General features: G+C 38.2%; 2 protein-coding genes across 2 annotated transcripts; one reads left to right on the top strand and one right to left on the bottom strand.

Moving 5' to 3' along the window:
* Positions 1 to 554: 554 nt before the first annotated feature.
* LOC134655152 (uncharacterized oxidoreductase YjmC-like) lies at positions 555 to 4,983 on the bottom strand. The gene is made up of 8 exons (XM_063510606.1): positions 4,801 to 4,983; positions 4,348 to 4,536; positions 3,786 to 3,901; positions 3,265 to 3,363; positions 2,046 to 2,132; positions 1,608 to 1,716; positions 1,093 to 1,250; positions 555 to 713 (listed from the first exon to the last, which is right to left on the bottom strand). The coding sequence occupies exons 1-8, from the start codon at positions 4,949 to 4,951 to the stop codon at positions 555 to 557; spliced, it is 1,068 nt and encodes a 355-aa protein (XP_063366676.1). The 5' UTR covers positions 4,952 to 4,983.
* Positions 4,984 to 10,605: 5,622 nt separating this feature from the next.
* Positions 10,606 to 16,215, top strand: LOC134655153 (uncharacterized oxidoreductase YjmC). The gene is made up of 8 exons (XM_063510607.1): positions 10,606 to 10,767; positions 11,609 to 11,797; positions 12,247 to 12,362; positions 12,799 to 12,897; positions 13,168 to 13,254; positions 13,692 to 13,800; positions 14,399 to 14,559; positions 16,056 to 16,215. The coding sequence occupies exons 1-8, from the start codon at positions 10,617 to 10,619 to the stop codon at positions 16,212 to 16,214; spliced, it is 1,071 nt and encodes a 356-aa protein (XP_063366677.1). The 5' UTR covers positions 10,606 to 10,616; the 3' UTR covers position 16,215.
* The last annotated feature ends 6,967 nt before the right edge of the window (positions 16,216 to 23,182 follow it).

Here is a 23,182-nt window from a genome sequence, read left to right on the forward strand (position 1 = left end):
GGTACCAGTAACATTGATTCCAGAAAGATTGGTCATAGTTCGGTCTGTGCGGAAAGAGAAGAGTCGTGGAATGTATGGGGCCCAATAGTCCCAATACATTCCACGACTCTTCTCTTTCCGAAGAGACTCTAGTTCACTCGTAACCAGAGACTAGTAAATATTCAAGACGGATATCCTCCATACGACACCGTGCTCCCCGCGGACCTCATCATTTTTGTAGACGGCGTTTTTTTTATTGTATTCCCATTTTAAATAAATGCGTACTTAATACAATCATTATGTTATGTTATGAAAAATCCGACTTACCTGGTCATTGTTATACATGTAGGTATGCAAACGTGCAATTAAAACATAACAAAACCGTGAACTCTTCGGTAGCGGTGGCTAATACTAATAAACCTCTCGAGATTTGATGAGTTCAACGCTTTAAGGAGTTAGGGGTTTTAAAAAATTCAAGTGGAGTCGGCTATAAATGAGTTTTTTTTATCTCAATAAAACAACTTTAACTAATTGTAGCTATAATACAATTAAGAGAACAATAAGGTAAATTTAAATCACAAAGTCTGCATAGGTTTAACGCCTAGCCGTTTTGCGAGAGACGCACAGGTCTCGATCTGTTTAGGTTCATAGACAATCGTGCCTCGTTTCTTCGTTTGTTCCAAATTAGAACGCTCCTTGTCTCCGGGAGCCAGAACTGGCAGTGAAGGATCAACCTAGAAAAAAAACATGTTACTTTCGCATGAAAAGTTTTTCTTCTACATAGTTTTCTACAATCAGAACAACATACCGAATATATAAACGGATCCCCACTATTTTTGTTACACCTTTTATGTATATCTAAAAAAGTTAAAAATTAAAAAAAAAAATTGAATAATTAATTGGTGTATTTATCCAAAAAAGTTACCGGTGGCAAATTCCTCCAATGTTCGAGGCAATCTGACATCCGAAGCTGGGAGCGAAGCACCCCGGGTCTATGGGCACGGACATCTATCCCAGGTTCGGCGGGTCTTCAGGGTTGGTGGCACCCCATGGGCGCTGGTGGCTCGCTTTGCCACCTAATATATTCGGCGTTTAAAAACAAGTGAACGTTACCGGCGGCAAATTCCTCCAGTGAGTCAGACAGTCCCCGAGGCGGTCACCGAAGCCGGGGGCAAAGCACCCCGGGTCTATGGCCACGAACATCTGTCCCAGGTTAGGCGGGTCTTCAGGGTTGGTGGCACCCCATGGGCGCTGGTGGCTCGCTTTGGCTCCTAAAATATTTTTGAAGTTAAGGACTCGATACTAGCATATTTTATTCAGGGGTTCCCAAGCTATGCGTACGCCCTGAAGCGGCACAGCGTTGACTCAAGAATGTCTGAAACTGATATATTAGTGACGTCACCGACTCAGACAAGTGCAGGCTATCTTCATTTACAAGGTAGATTAAAAAAAATTGAATATGAAAAAATGTATTTTTAAAATATTAAATAATAAAATTAATTTGATGTATATTAATCATAATTCGCTTTGCTTTTCCAGGCCTCCGCTTTCTTCTTAAAGACTTCACAGCCCGTGTAGTAAGTGGGTAAACTCAAAAAATAAATACGAGTAATAGGAGGTGGCGTTACCTGAAAGTGAGCTGCAGAACACCTCGTTCATGGCACTGAGGCAGTATCCTTTGTAGCCAGCCGTCTCCTCCACGCCACCTAGAGCGTATAGGTGACCTGATTCGAAACCCTGAAAAATCACAGTAGCTATAACGGCAGGCTGAGCACACGAGCACCGCTATAGTATGTCGTGCGCGAGATAGACTACCCGTCTTTTTCTAACTGTATTATTTAGAGAGGGTCGGGTAGTTTATGTCGCGGCGCTCCTGTGCTGCCAGCCTATTATGGATAGCTTTATCCATCTTTATCCACGTGATAAAATAACTGTCACTGTTTAACACCGTGGGAAAGAAAGTGACGGACACCGTTTTATCACGCTGTCACGTAGACAAGAACGACCATCATATCCGTACTGATCACATCCTATAGTTGCTTGAGGAAATAATGTTTAGGACTTACCACTTTAGGATCGTGTGTCATTTTCCCATTCTGATCCATTGCCCAGCCAGCAGGCAACGGTTTTTCTTCGTGTATTTTCATCTCTACCTGAAATTTTTATGATAAAAAATATACACATGACAAATTAATTAAATTGTAGAAAAATTAATCACATAAATATCCACGTTGTGAGATTCTATTACCATTACCACTTACAAAATTACATTCTGAAGGTAATTCCAATTCATCGGTTCTCATAATTCCGTACACTCGCATGGTCTAATAAAACATGGTCTTCTCTTCCCAGAGTGTCACTTGCCTACGTCACAATAACATTGCCACTTTATTTCAACATAACATGTTACATGGGTACTTTATATCTATGGTTAATAAGTTAAAATATTTCTTTATAATTTTATAATTTTCATTTATATGTATTTTATCTTAAATTTTACAATAACACGTCATTTTTAATTATTCGTTAGCAATATCTTCCGATTCACGAAAGAAATTTCAGACGTTCGGGTAATTCTGTTTACACTACTGGCAACATAGGATAGCGCTGTCACATTTGACAATCCGCCATTTTGTCCCTGACCGTCATCCTTGTCGAACGCGTGTTAATTGTTATTTCCTTCTCGCTCAGTGTCAGCAATCGCAGTGTTTTCCAAACTTTTCACGTCGTAAGCTTGGTAATTAATGTTTTGTTACGAAAATGATTGGCTGCTCTATTCGGAACTGTAAGAGTAGGAGTGAAAAGTGCAGTATAGATTAGTTTTATTTTACTATGTTTCTACATGAATAACTTAAAATTAATGCCGTTAAAATAATTTTCACCGTTGGTTAAAATTCTCCCACATTTTAAAGTTTGAGAACCTGTAAACAGCATGATGACGTAGGCAAGTGACAGTTAGGTCATTCGCGAATCTCGGAAGAGAGTACCAGGCGGAGTATATTATTATACCATGTACACTCGCTAATATGTCGTTATCTCCAACAATAAATCTAATAACAAAAATATTTATTAGCTTAACGTCGTGACGCACGTTACATAGAAGTATACGCTACCGACGCTTGGGTATTCTGAATACCCGCTTCTTGACGAACCCCCCATGTCGTTACGTAAAGGAAATATCTCTGGAGGTAAAACTCACTACACATTTTACACGTTCTGGGGAGACGACGCTTATTCTTGGTATGTCTCTAAAAAGTGGGAATAAGAAAAAAAAATCCTTATTACCTTGCCCAGGGCAACAGCGGTTGTAGACAGGTCAACAAGAATGGAGTCTCCGCCACTGGCCCGCGCTGCCATCGCTATTGGGTTTGTGCCTAAAGCGCCCTGGAATTACGAACACGCATACGTATTATTTTCTCTGTAAGAGCCTGGCGAAGAAATTTTTCTCACCTTTTGAGAAACACAAACGTCTGTCGGATATGAATCAATATTTTCAAAGCTATATGCTATCTCCTGTACAAATCTAAAGTACCTCTATCCCTAAAGAACCTTGAGTGACTCCACCAAGCCCTTCGAGGGTGGATTCTCCACCCTCGAAGGGCTTACAGGCATCTGAGTTTGGTATGGTTCTTGATGGACGCTTTTATTAAGGTTTCCTGTGAGAGCCCGCAAAATGATTGCGTAAAGTAGATCCAAAGTTGCTCGTAGATTCACCCGTTAACCCTCTTGCAAGCTTATCAGTATGTTATCAGTCTGAAAACTACTTAGTAAATTTTTAAACATAAATTAAAAGAATTTCGACTTACGTCTTTGGCTCTCGTAGGCACTAGGAGAGGAGACGTATTGGTGAAAGCCATGCCAATCAACCCTTGCTTCTCCGCTCTTTGAGCCCACCAACCGGCCATACCGAAGTGGGTAGATCCTGAAACACCAAATGAAAGAATAGTCAGATTACATAAGTTTATGATTATTTAAAAGTGATTAAGGTGCTATTGAGAACGGAATTTTTGAAAGTCGTACCTAGCGGTTTTTAAGATCACAATACGACTGATGCCAAGAACTTAATTAGCAATCTTGAGGCCTTTCTCTATTAGGGACTTCAGGGATTCCAATCATGAATTTTTGTCTTTGAAGTTAATGTCATCTATCGCTTTGTAGCAGTCTGCGGGCTAGCATGCATTGGGCCCAGGACAGAGCGGCGTGGAGAGCACTGGTGAAGAGTGCCCACAATCGTCACGTCCCTCAGCCATGAGGTTACGACAAGGAAGAAGAAGATCGTCTTTGTCGTCTAGTACCTACAAGTCCCACAACACAAGGCTTATTGAGCTTACTGTGGGATTAGGTCGATAATATTGATTTATTATTTACCTTTAGTAGCCACCCATCCTACACCAGTCTCCTTAGCTTTCTTGATAGCTAGGTCCATGCTGAAGTTGCCTACAGTAGCTCCGAGGGCATTGCCACCGTCTACCCATGCTGTTGAAGCATTCTCTTTTAGAACTACCGGCTTGCCTTTTGGGTCAGTCGCTCCTGATTTAAGATCGTTGATGTAGAATTCTGCAAGAAATTAATTTAAAAGGTTAAGCTTATATTCAGATTAGACGTATGAATAATTAATATAATTATCTAGTGTCATTTCCAGAATAAAAAGTAAATTTGGGATCCAGTCCGTACCATGGTTGTTCCTAAAGTTTCGTAAAACTGTGTTCCCAAAAACAAGGATCGACTCGGGCACTCCCAAAGCTCAGTTTACCTACACCTTAACTCATTCCAGACATCTCTACCTCACTCACACTACCTCAAACATCGTTGATCACTTACCAAGTCTATTCAGTCCATGGCTGTAATGTCCCGTAAAGTCAGCTTGTAACAACAAATCTGTATGCTCCCTCGCCTCATTCTCCGGCACTCCAGTAGCTTGGAAGCACTCTCGCATAAACCTTGATACCTCTTCGGCGCGTACTTCGGGCATAATTGAGCTGATATGAGGGAGAATTGAGGTTATATGCATTCGGTGAGGTAACTTGCGGTTGCTATAAAGATAGAGGATGTTTTGAATTGCCTGTTAACATCATACATTTAGTAAAAAAGAATAATTAGAGGTCTGTGAAAAGATATCTCCTTCCATTCAGAAGATAGACATAGGCCATGCAAATACAATTTCAATAAAATATCACTTAAATACTAAATACCTAATCATTCCTCAAAGTCAACAATAAAAACATAAAATAACAGTAGTAAAATGTAAAATATTACAAACGAAAAAGAGAGCATTTGTACCTACTTATTTCGAATCTTCATTTAGAAAAATCTAAATTGTATTTGTCATGGCAAATTTTACTTTCTGGGCGGCTAGAGGTTAAATATAAAAAAACCGGCCAAGTGCGAGTCGGACTCGCGCACGGAGGGTTCCGCACCATCAACAAAAAATAGAGCTAAGAAATCTTGTTTGTTGTATGGGATGCCCCTTAAAAATTTATTTTATTTTATTTTTAGTATTTGTTGTTATAGCGGCAACAGAGATACATCATTTGTGAAAATTTCAACTGTCTAGCTATCGCGGATCATGAGATACAGCGGTGACAGACGGACGGACGGACGGACAGCGAAGTCTTAGTAATAGGGTCTCGTTTTTTACCCTTTGGGTACGGAACCCTAAAAAAACCGGAGAACATTTATTTACAAAATTTGGTACTTAGTTTTAGTAGAAAATTGCGTGTTCATAATAAAATCGCCCTGTCGTAAGGAAGTATCGTATTCCTGACCGCGTAGCCAACGTGCCAATCGTTTACGCTCCGTAGCGATCGAAACGCAACTGTCACTGTCGCACTAATATGGAAGAGCGATAGAGAGACACAAAGCGATTCGATGGCGAAGCGCAAGCGATCGTCACCTTGGCTAGGCCGCCTGACTCGATAATTTCGCTCTCCACTATGGGTTAGGAATTCGATACTGGGGAAGAAACGCATACCTACAGTATGGCATAATCATGTCAGTAGAGTTTGTTATAATGACAACACATTTACGCAACGAGTATGAATAGTACAACCAGAGATAGTACAACTAAAGCATGAAATAAAACAAGAAATCTTATTATGTAATTTATGTTCATGACTAATATGCAATAAATGAAATATGAAAATATGAAATAATAAACCTACTCGTAGGTAATTACCTAGGGGCTGTTCATAAATTACGTCATCTATTTTTGACGATTTTTGACCCCCCCCCCCCTCCCTAAATTGCTTCGAATGACCCCGTGTCCTCCTACGTCATGCTACGTACCATCAACCCATGTCCAGACCCCCCCCCCCCTAATTTGAAATGACGTAATTTATGAATAGCCCCCTATCTAAAAATTTAGCTGTTAAATATTAATAAAAAATAACTTACACGCTGTTGCTGTTACTGTGCTTGTTACGCAACTGACACAACTATTATGAACTGTCTGTATCTCCATCTTTAATCATAATTATAAATATATTCGTATATAACATTATCTTAATGTGATTAAACTGTAAAATAACAATAACATGTTAAATAGGTATGGTATGTTTGTACAGTTGGGGACAAATTCAAGTACTTACATAATACTATGATAATACTCGTACTATTACATTACTTATTCTGTGATAATACATAATAATACCTAATTTTAATGGTAGTACGTAACGCTTACAGATGCTTTGGAGCAGAGATGATAAAATATATTTAAACTTTAAAGGGTCGGCAAAGCGCATGTAACACCTCTGGAGTTGCAGGCGTCCATAGGCTACGGTGACTGCTTACCATCAGAGGGGCCGTATGCTTATTGTTTGCCACCGACGTGATTTACATGGCAAGTTTTGATTGTAAATCTTTCATTTTCGTGATTTCGCGTCTCTCTTTTAATTATTACGTTTGTTATATTTAGATACATACAGGTAGTATATATCCATAATTAGAAATACTTTCTCATAAGTCCCTGTACAGTTTTTAGGAATTTTCCAAATATTTGTTCATGTTTATTTGCTATCAGACATTCACTTTACATAGGTATCTTCTATTGATAAGATTAGCAGAGATGCTTGAATCTTGTAAACAACCTTTGTGTATTTGTACTATATATACCTATCGTAAACTTGTTAAGTAACAACTTTGAAATTCAGAATAACCAGAGATGCGATTTATTTGAAATACTTCTATTTAAAATGCAAATACAAAATGCAAAATACCTATTTTGTATTTTGCATTTAAATGCCTTTTAGTAAAAAACATTTTGTATTTTATTTGAAATACTTTTCGAGATGTATTTTGCATTTTTAATATTCATTTCAAAATGCAAAATACTTTGTGATTAAGTTTAACCGTTAGCCAACATTACCAGTCAAACAAAATGAAATGAACGAATGACGCTTGTATTGCCGAATTTGACCGATAGAGGCGCCTGCTAGCGCCTGGCGCCAGCGCCAGGGGGCCGATTTTTGAAAGTCGGCCGCTCGATTTCGTGTATTTCGTTCAGCAATATCTCCACTACTAGGCATGTAAATTCTACTAATAGAATCAAAAACGAGTGGTCAATACCACTAAATTCACAATTTATATCGCTCGTATTTCAAAAATCAGCATCTCGCTGTTTTCCACCGATTTTCGAGTGACGAAATCGAGCGATCGAAATTCAAAAATCGGCCCCTGGTATTGTTAAAAAGCGTAATAAGTAATAAATAAAAACAGATGTTTTTTTTCACTTTTTAACAATACCAGTCCAGTTGTTATTAATAAAAGAAAAGTGTAATAATAATAAAATAAGAACTAGATGCACAATCAACCGAAATAAATGGCCACACAAGTCACAAAATGGAGCCATGGCTCTCTTTTCGTTAGTATAGTTTTTAGGGTTCCGTACCCAAAGGGTAAAAACGGGACCCTATTACTAAGACTCCGCTATCCGTCCGTCCGTCCGTCCGTCCGTCCGTCCGTCCGTCCGTCCGTCTGTCACCAGACTGTATCTCACGAACCGTGATAGCTATATTAGACAGTTGAAATTTTCACAGATGATGTATTTCTGTTGCCGCTATAACAACAAATACTAAAAACAGAATAAAATAAAGATTTAAGTGGGGCTCCCATACAACAAACGTGATTTTTGACCGAAGTTAAGCAACGCCCGGGGTCAGTACTTGGATGGGTGACCGTTTTTTTGCTTGTTTTGCTCTATTTTTTGTTGATGGTGCGGAACCCTCCGTGCGCGAGTCCGACTCGCACTTGGCCGGTTTTTTTACATTATTTTAAATGAGTATTATTTCCTTTATTTATTTCTCTTCTTAGGTTGGTTTTTTACAATATGTATATAAAATTAAAATATAAAATCACTTACAAAAACAATATAAAAAATATTATAAACACATTATAAACAAAAAGCAGCCAAGTGCGAGTCGGACTCGCCCATGAAGGGTTCCGTATTTAGGCGATTTAAGACATATAAAAAAAAACTACTTACTAGATCTCGTTCAAACCAATTTTTGGTGGAAGTTTACATGGTAATGTACATCATATATTTGTTTTAGTTTTATCATTCTCTTATTTTAGAAGTTACAGGGGGGGGGGACACATTTTACCACTTTGTAAGTGTCTCTCGCGCAAACTATTCAGTTTAGAAAAAAATGATAATTATTAGAAACCTCAATATCATTTTTGAAGACCTATCCATAGATACCCCACACGTATGGGTTTGATGAAAAAAAAATTTTTGAGTTTCAGTTCGAAGTATGGGGAACCCCAAAAATTTATTGTTTTTTTTTCTATTTTTGTGTGAAAATCTTAATGCGGTTCACAGAATACACTACTTACCAAGTTTCAACAGTATAGTTCTTATAGTTTCGGAGAAAAGTGGCTGTGACATACGGACGGACAGACAGACGGACAGACGGACAGACAGACAGACAGACAGACATGACGAATCTATAAGGGTTCCGTTTTTTGCCATTTGGCTACGGAACCCTAAAAACCTAACCTAGGGTGCCGCCAGCAGCGGGGCAAGGCCCAAGCTGCCGGTGGTCAGGGCCGCAGAGGATCCGACGGACTATTATTAATAACATAACAGAATTTATTGATACGCGTAATGATAAATATGACCAAAATGTCATGCATAAGGTGCCATGTTATAAGACGTTTTTGTTCGGCTCGGCATTGTGTCTCTATTTCTCATTATAAATAGGTACCTAACATAAATAAAAATATCTGAGATTTGGTCAAAAGGTATTTTATTTTGAAAAAGTATTTTGAAAATACCTATTTTGCATTTAGCATTTGAAATACAAAACTCAAAACTATTTGGTATTTTGCATTTGAAATAGTAAATCTGAAAAATATTTTGCATTTTGTATTTAAATGCTTTTTTAAAACCATTTTGTACATCTCTGAGAATAACTTACTTGTAGGCATAAGCCTAACTGTCGGAGATCATTCCAGACTGGTGGATTGATACGATACGCCCCAACGACCTAACATACACCATTAAGAATAGCCATGCCATACATATTATAATGTTGATATGATGGTAGGTTCACTTCATTCAGTTAAATCAGTTAGCACCGCACCGTCGAACGAGTCGGTCGCGTCATTTGTTATTACATAAGTCATTTGTGTTTACGGTCCTGTCAAGCGAGTCAGGTGAGTTTTTGAAATGTAAATTAATCTGTTGTAATAAGGTGCTATTTCGTGTGGCGTTTTATAATTAATGCCCCAAGCCAAGGTGACATTTGGTATTCGTATTAGTTTTGTTGTCAAAACAAAACTAACCTATTCGCGACGTTTATTTAACTGATTTAGGTATTGATAAAATGTATTATTTTTGATGTTTTAATTTAGAAAAAAAAAATATATTTGCCTACGATACAAAAACCTGCTCTTTGTGTCTTCAATGACTCTAATCTTGTGAGATAAGAAAACTGTAGATAGGTTAGGCACTAAAATGTAAGAATCTGAATTCATCCCAACTCGCATCACAATAAGTACGAGTCACAATAAGTAAGATTTGCACAAACTATGCAAGGAAGAAATTTTAGTGGGCAATATAATGTATATTTAGATCCTTGATTGGTGATGGTTAAGTACATTACATGTTCATAAAAAGTCACCTGTATACAAATAGTCGGTGTCCTATTGGGATATACTTGGAGCTTAGGGAGCGTATTCGGATTTGTAAACGATGATTTCAATTTGATTCAGTATAGATACGGAAATCATGCTAGCACAAATCACAAATGTAAACATAAAAAATGCGTCAATATAGTCGTTTCCTTGTGCTTCTATAATATGTTGCTAATTTTCTCTAAAAGTTATTTATTCCGTTGTTCCTAGGATCAAACGCCCCCTTTCATTGCTTTTGATTAGCTTACGTCATTATCAATTATTAAACGAGTCACATGTACACAGCACAGTAATCGCTCGCTTTAACAGACATTGAACTTACTGTATGTAATAAGGACTAAACTCCTTTGGATCTGATCACAAAAACCAGAAGTTATAATCCCACCAAAGAGAACCTACTGTCAGTAGCAGATAGCAGAAATGCTAAAACTTCACACGACGAGATAACATCTAGTATGTTTTAATAATGAACTTTTACGTTCCAATATTTCAGAATATCTCCAACCATGGGTAAAGTAGCGACAGCAGATGCGATGCGTTTCATGACAGAGTGTCTAAAAGCGGTAGGGACAGCAGCAAAGGCGGCGGAACAACAGGCGGAGCTACTGTTGCAGGCAGACCGGCTGGGACACCCTAGCCATGGCATGAACAGACTTGGTAAGAATCTTCAAAAATCTCTACGACATATATATAGTCCTCATCGATTTCGATGACGGCGACCTCAGCAATTATGGATTACGCCTATTATGGGCCCGGGTGTGGCTGGCCAGGCCAAACTTGGTCTTAAAGACTCTTTAGCGTTACAATAGAGTTGGCGAGACGCGTTGTTGTAGGTATATAAGAGGGCTTCGGTCGCTCTTCGACATACAGAGTGAATTAAAGTGGTAGAGGGATAGCAGCTAAAGAGGATACAGCAAGCGGAGCTACTGCTGCAGGCAAACCGGCTTGGATACCACAGCCATTGCATGACGATAAGATTCTTCAAGGATCTCCTCATCGTACAGAAAGACTGAAAGCAGTAGGGAGAAGAAGAAGCAGTCGCGTACCTGCGAAGGGCGAAATTCTAACTATAAGTTTTTCTTTTTATGTTTAATCCAGTGATATGTACATATGCCATACGATAAATAAATAAGTAGGGACAGTAGCAAAGGCAGCTGAAACAACAAAGGGAGCCACTGCTGCAGGCAGACCGGCTTGGAAACCCTAGCCATGCCGTGAACAGACTTAAATAGTTAATCGAAGTGTGTTTTGTAGAAATATTCAATTAAATACCTAAGCTATTTAACTTCAAGGTTTTAATTCAATTCCATTGAATGCACATTATTAGCAGTAAAAATGAAATTCAAGGCGGACTTTGCAGACACTTGTCAATAAGGAAAATTAGAAATAATGTAAATCTTATTCCACATATTCAGATATGACATTAAATCCACATGTTTTTGATTTGATGATTTCCTGTTGTGAAGACCTAAAGGCACGTAGGTATTTACTATTCTAGAATTCTACATCAACGACATTTTAAGCGGTGCCTGCAAGCCCAACAACCAGCCGAAGGTGTTGAAAGAGAACGCTTCCACGGCGCTGGTAGACGCTGACAACACCCTTGGTGCGGTCGCCAGCCATTTCGCGATGGATATTGCCATTAAGAAGGCTAAGGAGACTGGAGTTGGTTGGGTTACTGTTAAAGGTAAGAACAAACAAGTTACTGTAAAAAAAAGTTACAAGACTTGAATCAAACATACAATCAAAATATATGTGCGCAGTGAAGCTAAATAAGAGAGTGCAAAAAGAGGGCCTTCAGCGACGGTCCTGGCAATAGCGATTAACTTGGTAAATAAATCTTCCGGCGCAAGATGCCAAAGATAGATCTGATAGGTCTGTTCTAGAGCATGATTTTAAAGAGATTCTCTATTTTGAGATATCTTGGGATCTTTATGCAACATTGAGAGGACTAGGACATTGACATCCTAGGTAGGTACTAAAATTCAAAGGAACTCGTCATCTCTCGGCTCCGAGAAATCAAAAATGGTCCTCGCTCCATTATCTTGGATTTTTCTGGTATTTTGTGTGAAACCAATTAGTTTTCAGGGAGTGTTACAGAAATAAGGATTATGTTATTTTTTATTGTCTTTCCAGGGTCAAACCACAATGGCATGGCAGGGTTTTGGGCCAAAAAGGCATCAGACAAAGGACTCATCGGCATGGCTTTCACGAACACCTCCCCTTTACTCGCACCGACTAGAAGTAAAAAGGTTTGTACCTACACTCAACGCAATGAAAAAGGGTCACTTACACCGAAACCAAAATCGAAACCGAAGGTCAAGCGCGAGCGCGGCCGGAAGTTAGGACAGTTTTTGGCCGAACTTTTATTGTTTTTGTTTGGCCCTATGGTTGAAAGGTAGAGAACTTTGTTTGAAGACCACTATTTCTAACGGATCCTAATCTAATTTCTATAGTACCAGTTTTCATTCAATGAAGTGACAAACTCCCATTGGTAACATCACTCAGCTGTTATTTCTGTAAGCAATTACGACAAAAAATCGCATTAGTAATTTCTTTATTATTAGCGCACAAACTCCCACCATATGCCGCTACTTTGGCGCTCCAACAGTATTGTCATGTTAAGAGATTTAAAGAAATCTCAAGAAAGAAATCTAAAGAGTCGCACCTACTTTTTCAATTTCACAGGCAGCATTAGGAACAAATCCGCTTTCAGTCGTTGCTCCAGGATCTAACGGGGAGACCCTATACGTCGATATGGCCACAACTGCAGTTGCTGTTGGAAAGGTATATATACCTAGTTAGGTACTAATTAGTCTGCCATAATCTACTATTTATGTTAACAATGTGTCTGTGACTAAGTCGTCGTACTTGTTTAAAATACTAGATTGTTAATCGCATCGTTAAACAGACGTTTGCAATGATTAAATAGAAAAACTCACCGCCTCTGGGAAGTCTCGATCTCGCGACCCCGACTCCCTCAGACAAGGGATTCTTCTATTTTTTTTAAAGATTAATGTAATGATACAAAATTAATGAATAAGTACCTGTTTTCAGATTGAAATTCAGCGACGAAAGGGTGAACCCATTCCAAGCGGCTGGGCGCAAGGTCCAGATGGCAAGGAAACTACTGACGCCAACTTGGTAAGTACGTATTCGTAGCTATTGACACATAAGTTGGTTCGTGCATGGACGAGCATGAAAATTTTCCAAAATGAATTTGAATGGATTATATGTTTTAATTATTTGATAAGTAGGTAAATTAACAAGGAGGACGAAGTCGTGCACTTGTTTTGTATAGGTACTCACTTAGGTACCCATAGATTTTAGATTTATTTAAATCATATAGTTTTGATGATGAATAATGCTGAATAGTCACAAATACTCGGCCTACAAGAAACTGTTAAATTTTTAGATATTTAAGATACTGAAAGAATAAAACACGCTAGTTTTGCTAAACCTCAGCACAGTAGTCGCGAGTCCATCTGTCAGTTAACCTTCCCCGTGGTCTAACCTAACAACCTGTTCAACTGATATTTTCAACAAATCAACTTCTTAACTTGACATGTTTATAACTACAGGCGTTCGACACCGGCTGCTTGATGCCTCTAGGAGGGCAGGAACAGACGTCTGGTTATAAAGGATATGGTCTAGCAGCGATGGTGGAGCTATTTTGTGGAATCAGCTCAGGTACATGTATACCTAGTTTAACTCTTAATTTTAAATTAGAAAACCCTCGACAAAATGATTTTTATTTAACATGGTGAATTAAAACATAGAAAAGCAGAGAAACATAAAAAAAACGTAGTAAAGTAAGTATTACGCCTGCCAGGGATCTGCACAGGCGTCTATTGTTAGGACGGCAGAAAAACAACGACCTCACATAGTTGCGACCCTCAGTCAATGAGGAAACGAGGAAGGAGCGAAAAAAACATGCTGTCAAAAATCCTTTTGAAATCTGCTACTAAATCCCGACCCGTTTTAGAGAACACTGAAACATATTCTCACCCTAAACGCGTTTTCTTCTAAAATAAACACATCATGACTCCCAGTTGATGCTTTAGCTATAAGTATTTATTATTATTATTGGGGTGGTATCGGGCCTTTGAGTGTCACGTCGACCACGTAGCTATAAGTAGGTTTATCGTCTTCATTTCGTCGTCCTTGGTTGTCTTAATTTAAATTTGGCACAATAACAGTGCTAAACCCTGAATGGTTACCATAGGTTCCCTTAGAAAACCTTGTTATTAATAGTGCTTAACGTAGGGTTTTCTTCTTTTTATTCTAGGATCAAAATACGGGCACCACGTCCGCTCATGGTCCCACAGCGGCGATGGCGGCCCCGCTAATCTCGGCCACTGCTTCGTGGCTGTGGACCCAGAGTGCTTCGCACCAGGCTTCGGAGACCGCCTCGCTGAGAGCATGAACCACTGGAGGCATTTGGAACCGGTGAGTCATACCATCACACTCCGCGATTGTTGCGCCACTTACACTATAGAATTTCCAATTTTGCAAGAACCCTAAATGGCATAATAATCCCGTGTGGTGACTGTTCATCCCCTGGTCTGTACTCTGTCTGTAGTGATGTTAGACCACCGAAATTAGGAACGTAACGATGGACCCAGACTCGGGATAAAAGCTTCTCCACTGCAGTGACGAAGCTTTAACTAAGCAACTAAGAACATATAATTTTCTTTCTGCAATACAATACCTATCGAAAAACAGATGCCTCTACAGTCCGTAGCCTTCAATTTACTTATAATCAGTTCTGTAGGATAAAAGTTGATAGAAACACGACAATGTATTATGGCATTACTGACCTAATAGTATTAGGTTATAGCATAGGAACTAATTTCTCGCCCAGACTCGATCAAGGTTACGATAATAACCTATTGTCTCTTCTCTGTTTAATAACATTGTGTTTAACAAACGAGTGAGAAACAAAACATCTTTTGGTGACGTGATGACCAGACAAGCAATGTCGTTATTACGGGACGCTTAAGGCACCAATGAATAAAAAAAACCGGCCAAGTGCGAGTCGGACTCGCGTACGGAGGGTCCCGCACCATCAACGAAAAATAGAGCAAAACAAGCAAAAAAACGGTCACCCATCCAAGTACTGACCCCGCCCGATCAAAAATCACGTTTGTTGTATGGGAGCCCCACTTAAATCTATATTTTATTCTGTTTTTAGTATTTGTTGTTATAGCGGCAACAGAAATACATCATCTGTGAAAATTTCAACTGTCTAGCTATCACGGTTCGTGAGATACAGCCTGGTGACAGACGGACGGACGGACGGACGGACGGACAGCGGAGTCTTAGTAATAGGGTCCCGTTGATACCCTTTGGGTACGGAACCCTAATTAATTAAAAATGAGGATTAAACCGCAAAGCTTAAAGCAGATGGCGCTGTAATCTTTTAAAACATTATAGATATGCCAAATGCAATGGCAGGGAAGAGAATGGTAGCTAAATGACATGTCAGTAACATAAATACCGACTTTCAGGGAAAGAAAACGTAGCTACCCGTTCCCGTTCTCCTGCAGGGGCCCGTTTCTCAAAAGCTTTGTAACTTGTAATACAAGCGGATGTCACTGTTTTACAGCTTTTGTTAGAAAGGGACTTCCACTTGTATTACTAGTTACAAGCTTTTGATAAACGGGCCCAGTGCCCTATTTATCAAAAGCTTGTAACTTGTAATACAACTCAGGGGCCCATTTCTCGAACGGTATTAGACTAATATTATTAGTCCACGAACTGTCAAATCGTATGGGTTGCCATGACAACACACTAATAATATTAGACTAATATCGTTCGAGAAATAGGCCCCTGGAAGTCCCTTTCTAACAAAAGCTGTCAAAAAGGGACTTCCACTTGAATTACAAGTTACAGGCTTTTGATAAACAGGGCACAGATCTTAAATTATTTCTGTATTCTTCTAGGCGGACCCCAACCTGCCAGTCCTAGCACCAGGAGACAAGGAACGCGCAGCAGCTAAAGTGTGCGACGAAAGCGGAACCGTGTCTTATGTGCAGCAGCAGCTGGCAGCCAGCGAAGCACTGGCTAAGAAGCTCAAGGTCACGCCTATGAAAGTGCTTTAACGATACTGATTGAAAATCAGCGTCACGTTGTGTGTCCTAGGACTAGGACTCACTTCGGGGCATCAAACTGAGTGAGGTCATTTTAGCACAATGTTATGTTCGTCTTAATGAAGTATATTATATTTGTTACTAGCGACCCGCCCCGGCTTCGCACGGGTTAACAAATTATACACAACCCTTCCTCTTGAATCACTCAATCTATTAAAAAAAAGCCGCATCAAAATCCGTTGCGTAGTTTTAAAGATCTAAGCATACATAATACAGACAGACAGACAGCGGGAAGCGACTTTGTTTTATACTATGTAATGGTTTGTTAATTTTTGTGCTAATAAATTTTACTTATACTTACATTAGAATTTTGTCTATTTGCTTCTCTGACACTCGAATATGCAAGAACGATAGGGATTGATGTACTATATATACTTTCTTCGAATTTTGGGTCACGGTTGGCAGGCAAAAGAGCGGGTGGTAATCGAGCTTTTTCTCGCTGATCTATCTACATCATAAAAGTAGATGAACTTGGCTGGACACGCTACCGCGTGTCTAGATTAAGAGAATATGTATTTTATTAATTATTAAGGTTACATGTAAAATAGTTTAATCTTGAACAACGACTTAGACCAATAAAACAATAATAACATTGTATAAATTGTATAATGGTGTTTTCATTTTTAAAACATTTTTTTATGTTTCTTTGGGCCCTGTTACACTGGCGATTTTACCGCGAGATCGCAACGATCTCGCCGCGAGCGCATAATAATGAACCTTATGGCTCCTCTACACGATGGGCCAGCGCCGGCCACTCCAATGCTGTAGAATGAGATTGCAATATACTCCCTCTAACGCATAAATGCGTCCCTTGGAGTGGCCGGCGCTGACCCATCGTGTAGAGCAGTGGTTCCTAACCTTTTCAGTCCGGTCACCCCTACGACTAACTAAAGTCTATTTTTTTATTCGGTAGACTGAAATGACAGTTCATAGTATGAACATAAAACGTCATTTCATACAATGAAATGTCATTTTAGTCTACCGAATAAAAAAAATAGACTTTAGGGAACCTTATTTTACCCCTCCTCCCAATGGTAATAAAAAATAAAACGTGTACGTTTGTTGTATTGTCATAATAATAATAATAATAGGTTTTTTATAATGTGTTTATATGTATTTTGTATTGTTTTTGTAAGTGTTTTTGTATTTTATTTTTATATCCATATTATAAAATAACCTAACCTAAGATCAGAAATAAATAAAGTGAATAATAATAATACTGCGGATCGCAAGGCGGCATGGGAGAGTAAGGTGCTACACGGGTGGTTCTACAAGGCCCTCACGGGACCTGATGTGGACCTGCTCGCGTCGATGAACTGGTTACGATTCGGGGACCTCTTCGGAGAAACCGAGGGTTTTGCCTGTGCAATTGCGGACGAAGTAAAGATGACGAACAACTATCGGAAATATATCCTGAAGGACGGTACGGTCGACATTTGTCGGGCATGCCGCCGTCCCGGAGAGTCACTCAGGCATATCATTTCCGGTTGTTCTCATCTTGCTAATGGCGAGTACTTGCACAGACATAATCTCGTAGCCAGGATTATTCACCAGCAGCTTGCTCTTCTATACGGCCTTGTGGACCGCGAAGTACCGTACTACAAGTATTCACCTGCGCAAGTTCTCGAGAATGGTCGTGCCACGCTCTATTGGGATCGATCTATCATCACTGACAGGACTATTGTAGCCAATAAGCCTGACATTGTGATAATAGATCGATCGCAGCGCCGGGCCGTGCTCGTTGACATCACCATCCCCCATGATGAGAATCTCGTGAAAGCCGAGAAGGACAAGTCTAGTAAGCAGAGATGCGATTTATTTGAAATACTTCTAAGTGGTATGCGCTAGATGGCGCTGCCATCATGTAAACAAAGGCTCTGTAGTTATTTATGTGTTAAAATAGTTTTTATGGACGAAATCAAGAAAAAACAGACTTCACTTGAAGAAAAGTGTGATTAGTAACTGTGGAAGTGTTATCTTTGTGCAGTATGACTACTAAGTGTTTTAAAATTATCAATTAGTTATGACCATGGTTATGACTCATTAGTGTGTAATTTTACTGATAATTTCAACGAATAAGTGTTAAAGAGAAAAAACAGAACCTTTAAAAACTATCAAACATTATAAAATAACAATAAAAACTGTGACGTGAATACAAATAACAAAATACAAAGATAAACAGTGACCGTTTTAACATTCAAATCATTGAACTTTGACCCCTCCGTTTGCAATCGTATCTCGCATGACTCGTCTCGTCGTCGTGGCAACGTTGATAATAGTGACATCTGTTGACGATTTGCCGAATCACTAAGTCAGGAGCACACGATATGAAATCATACAGATAGTTAATTTCGACGATTAAAGTATCACTACTGTGGAAGAATTGAGAGACAGAGTGGCTGTGAAACCGATGCACCGAGATCGATTCCAGTCCGAGTACTACTTTTTGCATTTTTTGACTTCTTTTTTCTATTCTTAATTTATATTACAATATTTATTTGACTAATTTATAAATCTATTGACGCATAAAATGGCGCCAAAACCCTGTTGTAAAAAATGCGACAAAACTATACAAGACAAACATTACCTAAAATGTTTTAAGTGTAAAGACACTTATGACCTAACATGTACCAACACTGAAAAACGTTACAATCTAATGAACAAAACTGACAAGTTGAACTGGACTTGCACAAAATGTAAACGGGTAAAGCCTCAACAAAAAAAACATTGCACGCCGAACGAACAAAAAATAATTTCAGCTGCCTCAACTTCCACACCAAATAGCAATGACAAAATTCCTGTGGAAAAGAGTACTATAACGACAAATGTAACATCTACGCTAAGCAGCACTGAGAGCAACAGTGTGAAATGTATAAACGAAAAAGGTACGGCCGAGGTAGGAGTATCAACACTATCAACACTGCCAGAAAATACAGAAAATTTAGAAGATTTCTCCCAACTAAGCACTCGAAATATTACAACGAAGCGGAAGTATAACGTGCCTGTGCAAAATTCCTTTGACTCCTTATCCGCTGACGAAAGTTTAGATGAAAGATTAGATGACTCAAATTCCCGCGATAATGATAGTATTCTCTCTCATTCTCACGAAGAGTCCAATTTATCAAGAAACGTCAGCTTACCAAACCTTCACTCACAAGTTCAAAATTATATTGTGGAAGACCTAAAAAAACAAGTAGAGGCCCTCAAGGAACAATTATCGGGAGCAGACGCCGAAGTCCAGGAACTGTTAAGTGAAAAATATAGGCTACAAGATGAGTTAACTGAAGCACATAAAAAATGTATCTTGTACCGGAACTTATTAAAGGGAGCAGCACCTACGTCACCCGTAAGAACGCCTAAATCAAAAAGCAAAAAACAACCATCGAAACCGGCCGGCCTGGATTGCCACTCAGAAGATTGCCAGTCAGAAGATCCAAAGTCAAATTTGCAGACACCAGAGAATCAATCAGTAGACGAGCACAGTCACTTGCCTGAAGAACAGAAGAGTAATGACTTTGAAAAAACTACCCAGATCCCATCGCTGGATTTATCGGAACAAAACAAATTATTATTTTTGAGCAGCAACAATAAAAACAACATCTCAAAAATAATAACCAATAATGACTTTTTTCAAAATGTTTCCTTCTGCCATCATATAATACCTGGCGTTGGCATAAACTATTTATTTAAGGACTTACAACAAAAACTAAAAGGCATGACTTTAAATGACTATTGCGTAATTTTCATAGGAGAGGAAGACTTCAATTACTCAACTAATCTCAACCAGCTGGTGCAATATATAAGATCTTCTGTAAAAAGTATCCTATTTACAAATGTAATCATAGCGTGTCCGACATATGTATGTGGTAGACCATTATTTAACGCCAGAGTGGAAAAATTTAACTATTTATTGTTAAGGGATTTGAGTAATCACAATGAATGTTTTTTTGTGTATGACTCAAACTCTAATGTGACTTTTGATATGTTTTCATTTTGGTCTGGTAGATTAAATAATTTAGGCATGAAAAATATAATTGAAAATTTGCACTATAACATTTATCACTATTTAATGAACAGAAATAAAAAAACTGAAAATAAAAGTTTTACCGAAAAAACAAATGTGTCAGCGGCAGAAAAAGAGTTTTTTCGTGAATAAATTGTTACCAACTATACACCATATAGCAATACAGCAGCCGAATCCGCTTCAACCAGAAATTAGCTTTAAATCTAATCTTGCCACACCAAAACCCAACATATTTACTCTATTGCATCAAAATATACAAGGTCTGCTTAGCAAATTAGATGACATAGAAGTGTGTATTGATGAACTGACCGAGACAAATAGATATATCAATGTTTTATGTTTTACAGAGACCTTTGTCAAACAGGGCAGTGAAAGTAACATTAAAATCAAAGGCTTTAACTTAGCAGCGCACTTCTCTCGGAAAAACATTAAAAGAGGAGGGTCTTGCATATTGGTCAGGCAAAATATTCAATATAAACCATTGCCGATAAGCAAGATGCTCTCCGAGGAGAAAATATTTGAGTGTTGCGGAATAGAGATTCCTAAACTAAAGTGTATAGTTTTATGTATATACAGGATCCCTGAAGTCAAAAACGCTAGTAAATTTTTAGACAAATTAGATGTACTTTTATCCAAATTGACAGCTAACCATAGCAAAAAAGTAATTATTGCAGGTGATTTTAATATAAATACTATTAAATCAGATTCAACAGTAAAACAGTTAAAAAACTTAATGTTGAACTATAACTGCATTCTTCACATTAAAGATCCTACACGAGGAACATCTTGCATAGATCATATCATCAGCAACATAAAAAATGCACTAGGAAATGTTCACAACCTGTACCTGTCTGATCATGAAACCTGCCAAACATTACAATTTGAAATTATAGATGAAATAAAGCCGCAAGCGCAATACTGGTACATCAAGAGGAAATCATACAGCCAGGAAAATGTGTGCAAATTTTTAAAACATATATCTTCTCTTACATGGCATGAATGTTTTAGTGAACCTAATAGTGATGTAGCTTTTAGTATGTTTCATGACAAATTCTGTCTCATATATAATCTTTGTTTCCCAGAGCAAAGAATAAAAGTGACATCAAACACTAGCAGACCCAAATGGATTACCAAGGGCATAAAAAAATCATGTCAAAATAAGAGATACCTAAGGTTTCTGTATTACAAAAACAGAACTCAGGCACAAAAAAACACTTACAAGAAATACAGCTCTCTACTAAAGTCATGTATTAGCAAGTCACAGAGGAACATAAACCATAAATTTATATTAAACTCAAAGAACAAAAGTCGAGCTACATGGACCGTTATTAAGGACAAAACTGATGTTACAAATTCTTTTGAAGGCATTGAATCAATAACTTTTAATGGCCAACACGTTCGCGATCCTTCTGAAATAGCCAACATTTTCAATGATCATTTCATTAACAAACCGAAAAAGAATTGTGACTGGAAGTTAATACTCAAGGATGTTGACTTTGTTAATCATAGTATGTTTGCCTCACCTTGTACTATTAGCGAAATTATAAAACACATAGAGTCTTTAAATAATACAAAAGCGGTAGGCTTTGATGGCGTTTCGACTCATATAGTTAAATCGTGTTCAAGAGTTATAGCACCAATTCTAACTCATTTAGTAAACGAGTCTTTCAGCCAGGGGAGGTTTCCCTCGAGGCTTAAAACCTCTGTAGTAAAACCACTCTTTAAGAAAGATGATAAAGAAGCCGTGGGTAACTACCGTCCTATTACGCTCATATCTGTGTTTGCAAAAGTTTATGAAAAAGCTATGCACCATAGAATGTCACAATTTTTAGAAAAACATAAAATGATTGCTAACGAACAAAATGGGTTCCAAAAGGGAAAGTCAATCACACATGCCTGTTACTCACTTATTGAATCCATTACTCAAAGGATTGACCAAAGAACTCCCGTTACAGGAGTATTCTTTGATATGAGTAAAGCGTTCGATTATGTTAGTCATGACATATTACTAGCAAAATGCGAAAGGTACGGTTTTAGAGGAGTATCGTTAGCATGGCTTCAAAGTTATCTTCATGATAGAAAGCAGTGCGTAGAAATAAATAGGTTAGATGACAAAAATGATGTAATCACATATCGTTCTATAGAAAAAGGAAACTGCACAGGAGTACCTCAAGGCAGTGTTTTAGGTCCGCTTTTATTTATTCTGTATATTAATGACTTACCAAAAATTAGTAGTTATAAGACAGTTTTATTCGCTGATGACATTTCTATACTGATACCAGGTGATAATCTCGATAAAAATATGTATATGACAAGTATTAATATGACTATTAACTCTGTATGTAATTGGCTAGAATTAAATAACTTGACGATTAATATAAGTAAAACTAAATATATACAGTTCTGTAACACTAGAGCGAATACATCAAATTTAGACATTATTTGTAAAGGACATACGTTAGAAGAAGATACTGAAACACGGTTTCTTGGATTACTTTTAGATCGATATTGTAGCTGGAAATCACATATCGATAACTTGTGTATCAGATTAGAAAAATTTTCATATGCCCTGAGGCGATTACAACGCTTATCTGACGAAAAAACCGCTATTATTGCCTATCACGGCTATGTTGCTTCATTGCTTAGATTCGGACTAATTATTTGGGGAAACTCAACTGACATAAAAAGGTTGTTTATTAGCCAGAAAAAATGTATCAGAGCTATTTGTGGGAAAGCACCTTTACAATCTTGTAGACCTCTATTTAAAAAACTTAAATTGCTGACCTTAACTAGTATGTATGTTTTAGAAATAGGCATTTTTGTTAAATCTAACCCTAACTTATTTACAAAACTCGTTGCAAATCCAAGGTTACGCTCCAGAGATCCTACAAAATTA

This window comes from Cydia amplana, chromosome 16 (assembly GCF_948474715.1).
Source record: "Cydia amplana chromosome 16, ilCydAmpl1.1, whole genome shotgun sequence".
Classification (NCBI taxonomy): domain Eukaryota; kingdom Metazoa; phylum Arthropoda; class Insecta; order Lepidoptera; family Tortricidae; genus Cydia; species Cydia amplana.

What these genes read in the sequence shown, in the direction of transcription:
- LOC134655153 (XM_063510607.1), top strand. Translation starts at nt 10,617, where the DNA reads ATGGGTAAAGTAGCGACAGCAGATGCGATGCGTTTCATGACAGAGTGT. An exon ending in CACCGACTAGAAGTAAAAAG is followed by an intron (nt 12,363 to 12,798) that starts GTTTGTACCTAC and finishes TCAATTTCACAG; the next exon opens with GCAGCATTAGGAACAAATCC. An exon ending in CTGCAGTTGCTGTTGGAAAG is followed by an intron (nt 12,898 to 13,167) that starts GTATATATACCT and finishes ACCTGTTTTCAG; the next exon opens with ATTGAAATTCAGCGACGAAA.
- LOC134655152 (XM_063510606.1), bottom strand. Translation starts at nt 4,951, where the DNA reads ATGCCCGAAGTACGCGCCGAAGAGGTATCAAGGTTTATGCGAGAGTGC. An exon ending in CCATGGACTGAATAGACTTG is followed by an intron (nt 4,537 to 4,800) that starts GTAAGTGATCAA and finishes AATTTCTTGCAG; the next exon opens with AATTCTACATCAACGATCTT. An exon ending in TGCCTACGAGAGCCAAAGAC is followed by an intron (nt 3,364 to 3,785) that starts GTAAGTCGAAAT and finishes TCGTAATTCCAG; the next exon opens with GGCGCTTTAGGCACAAACCC.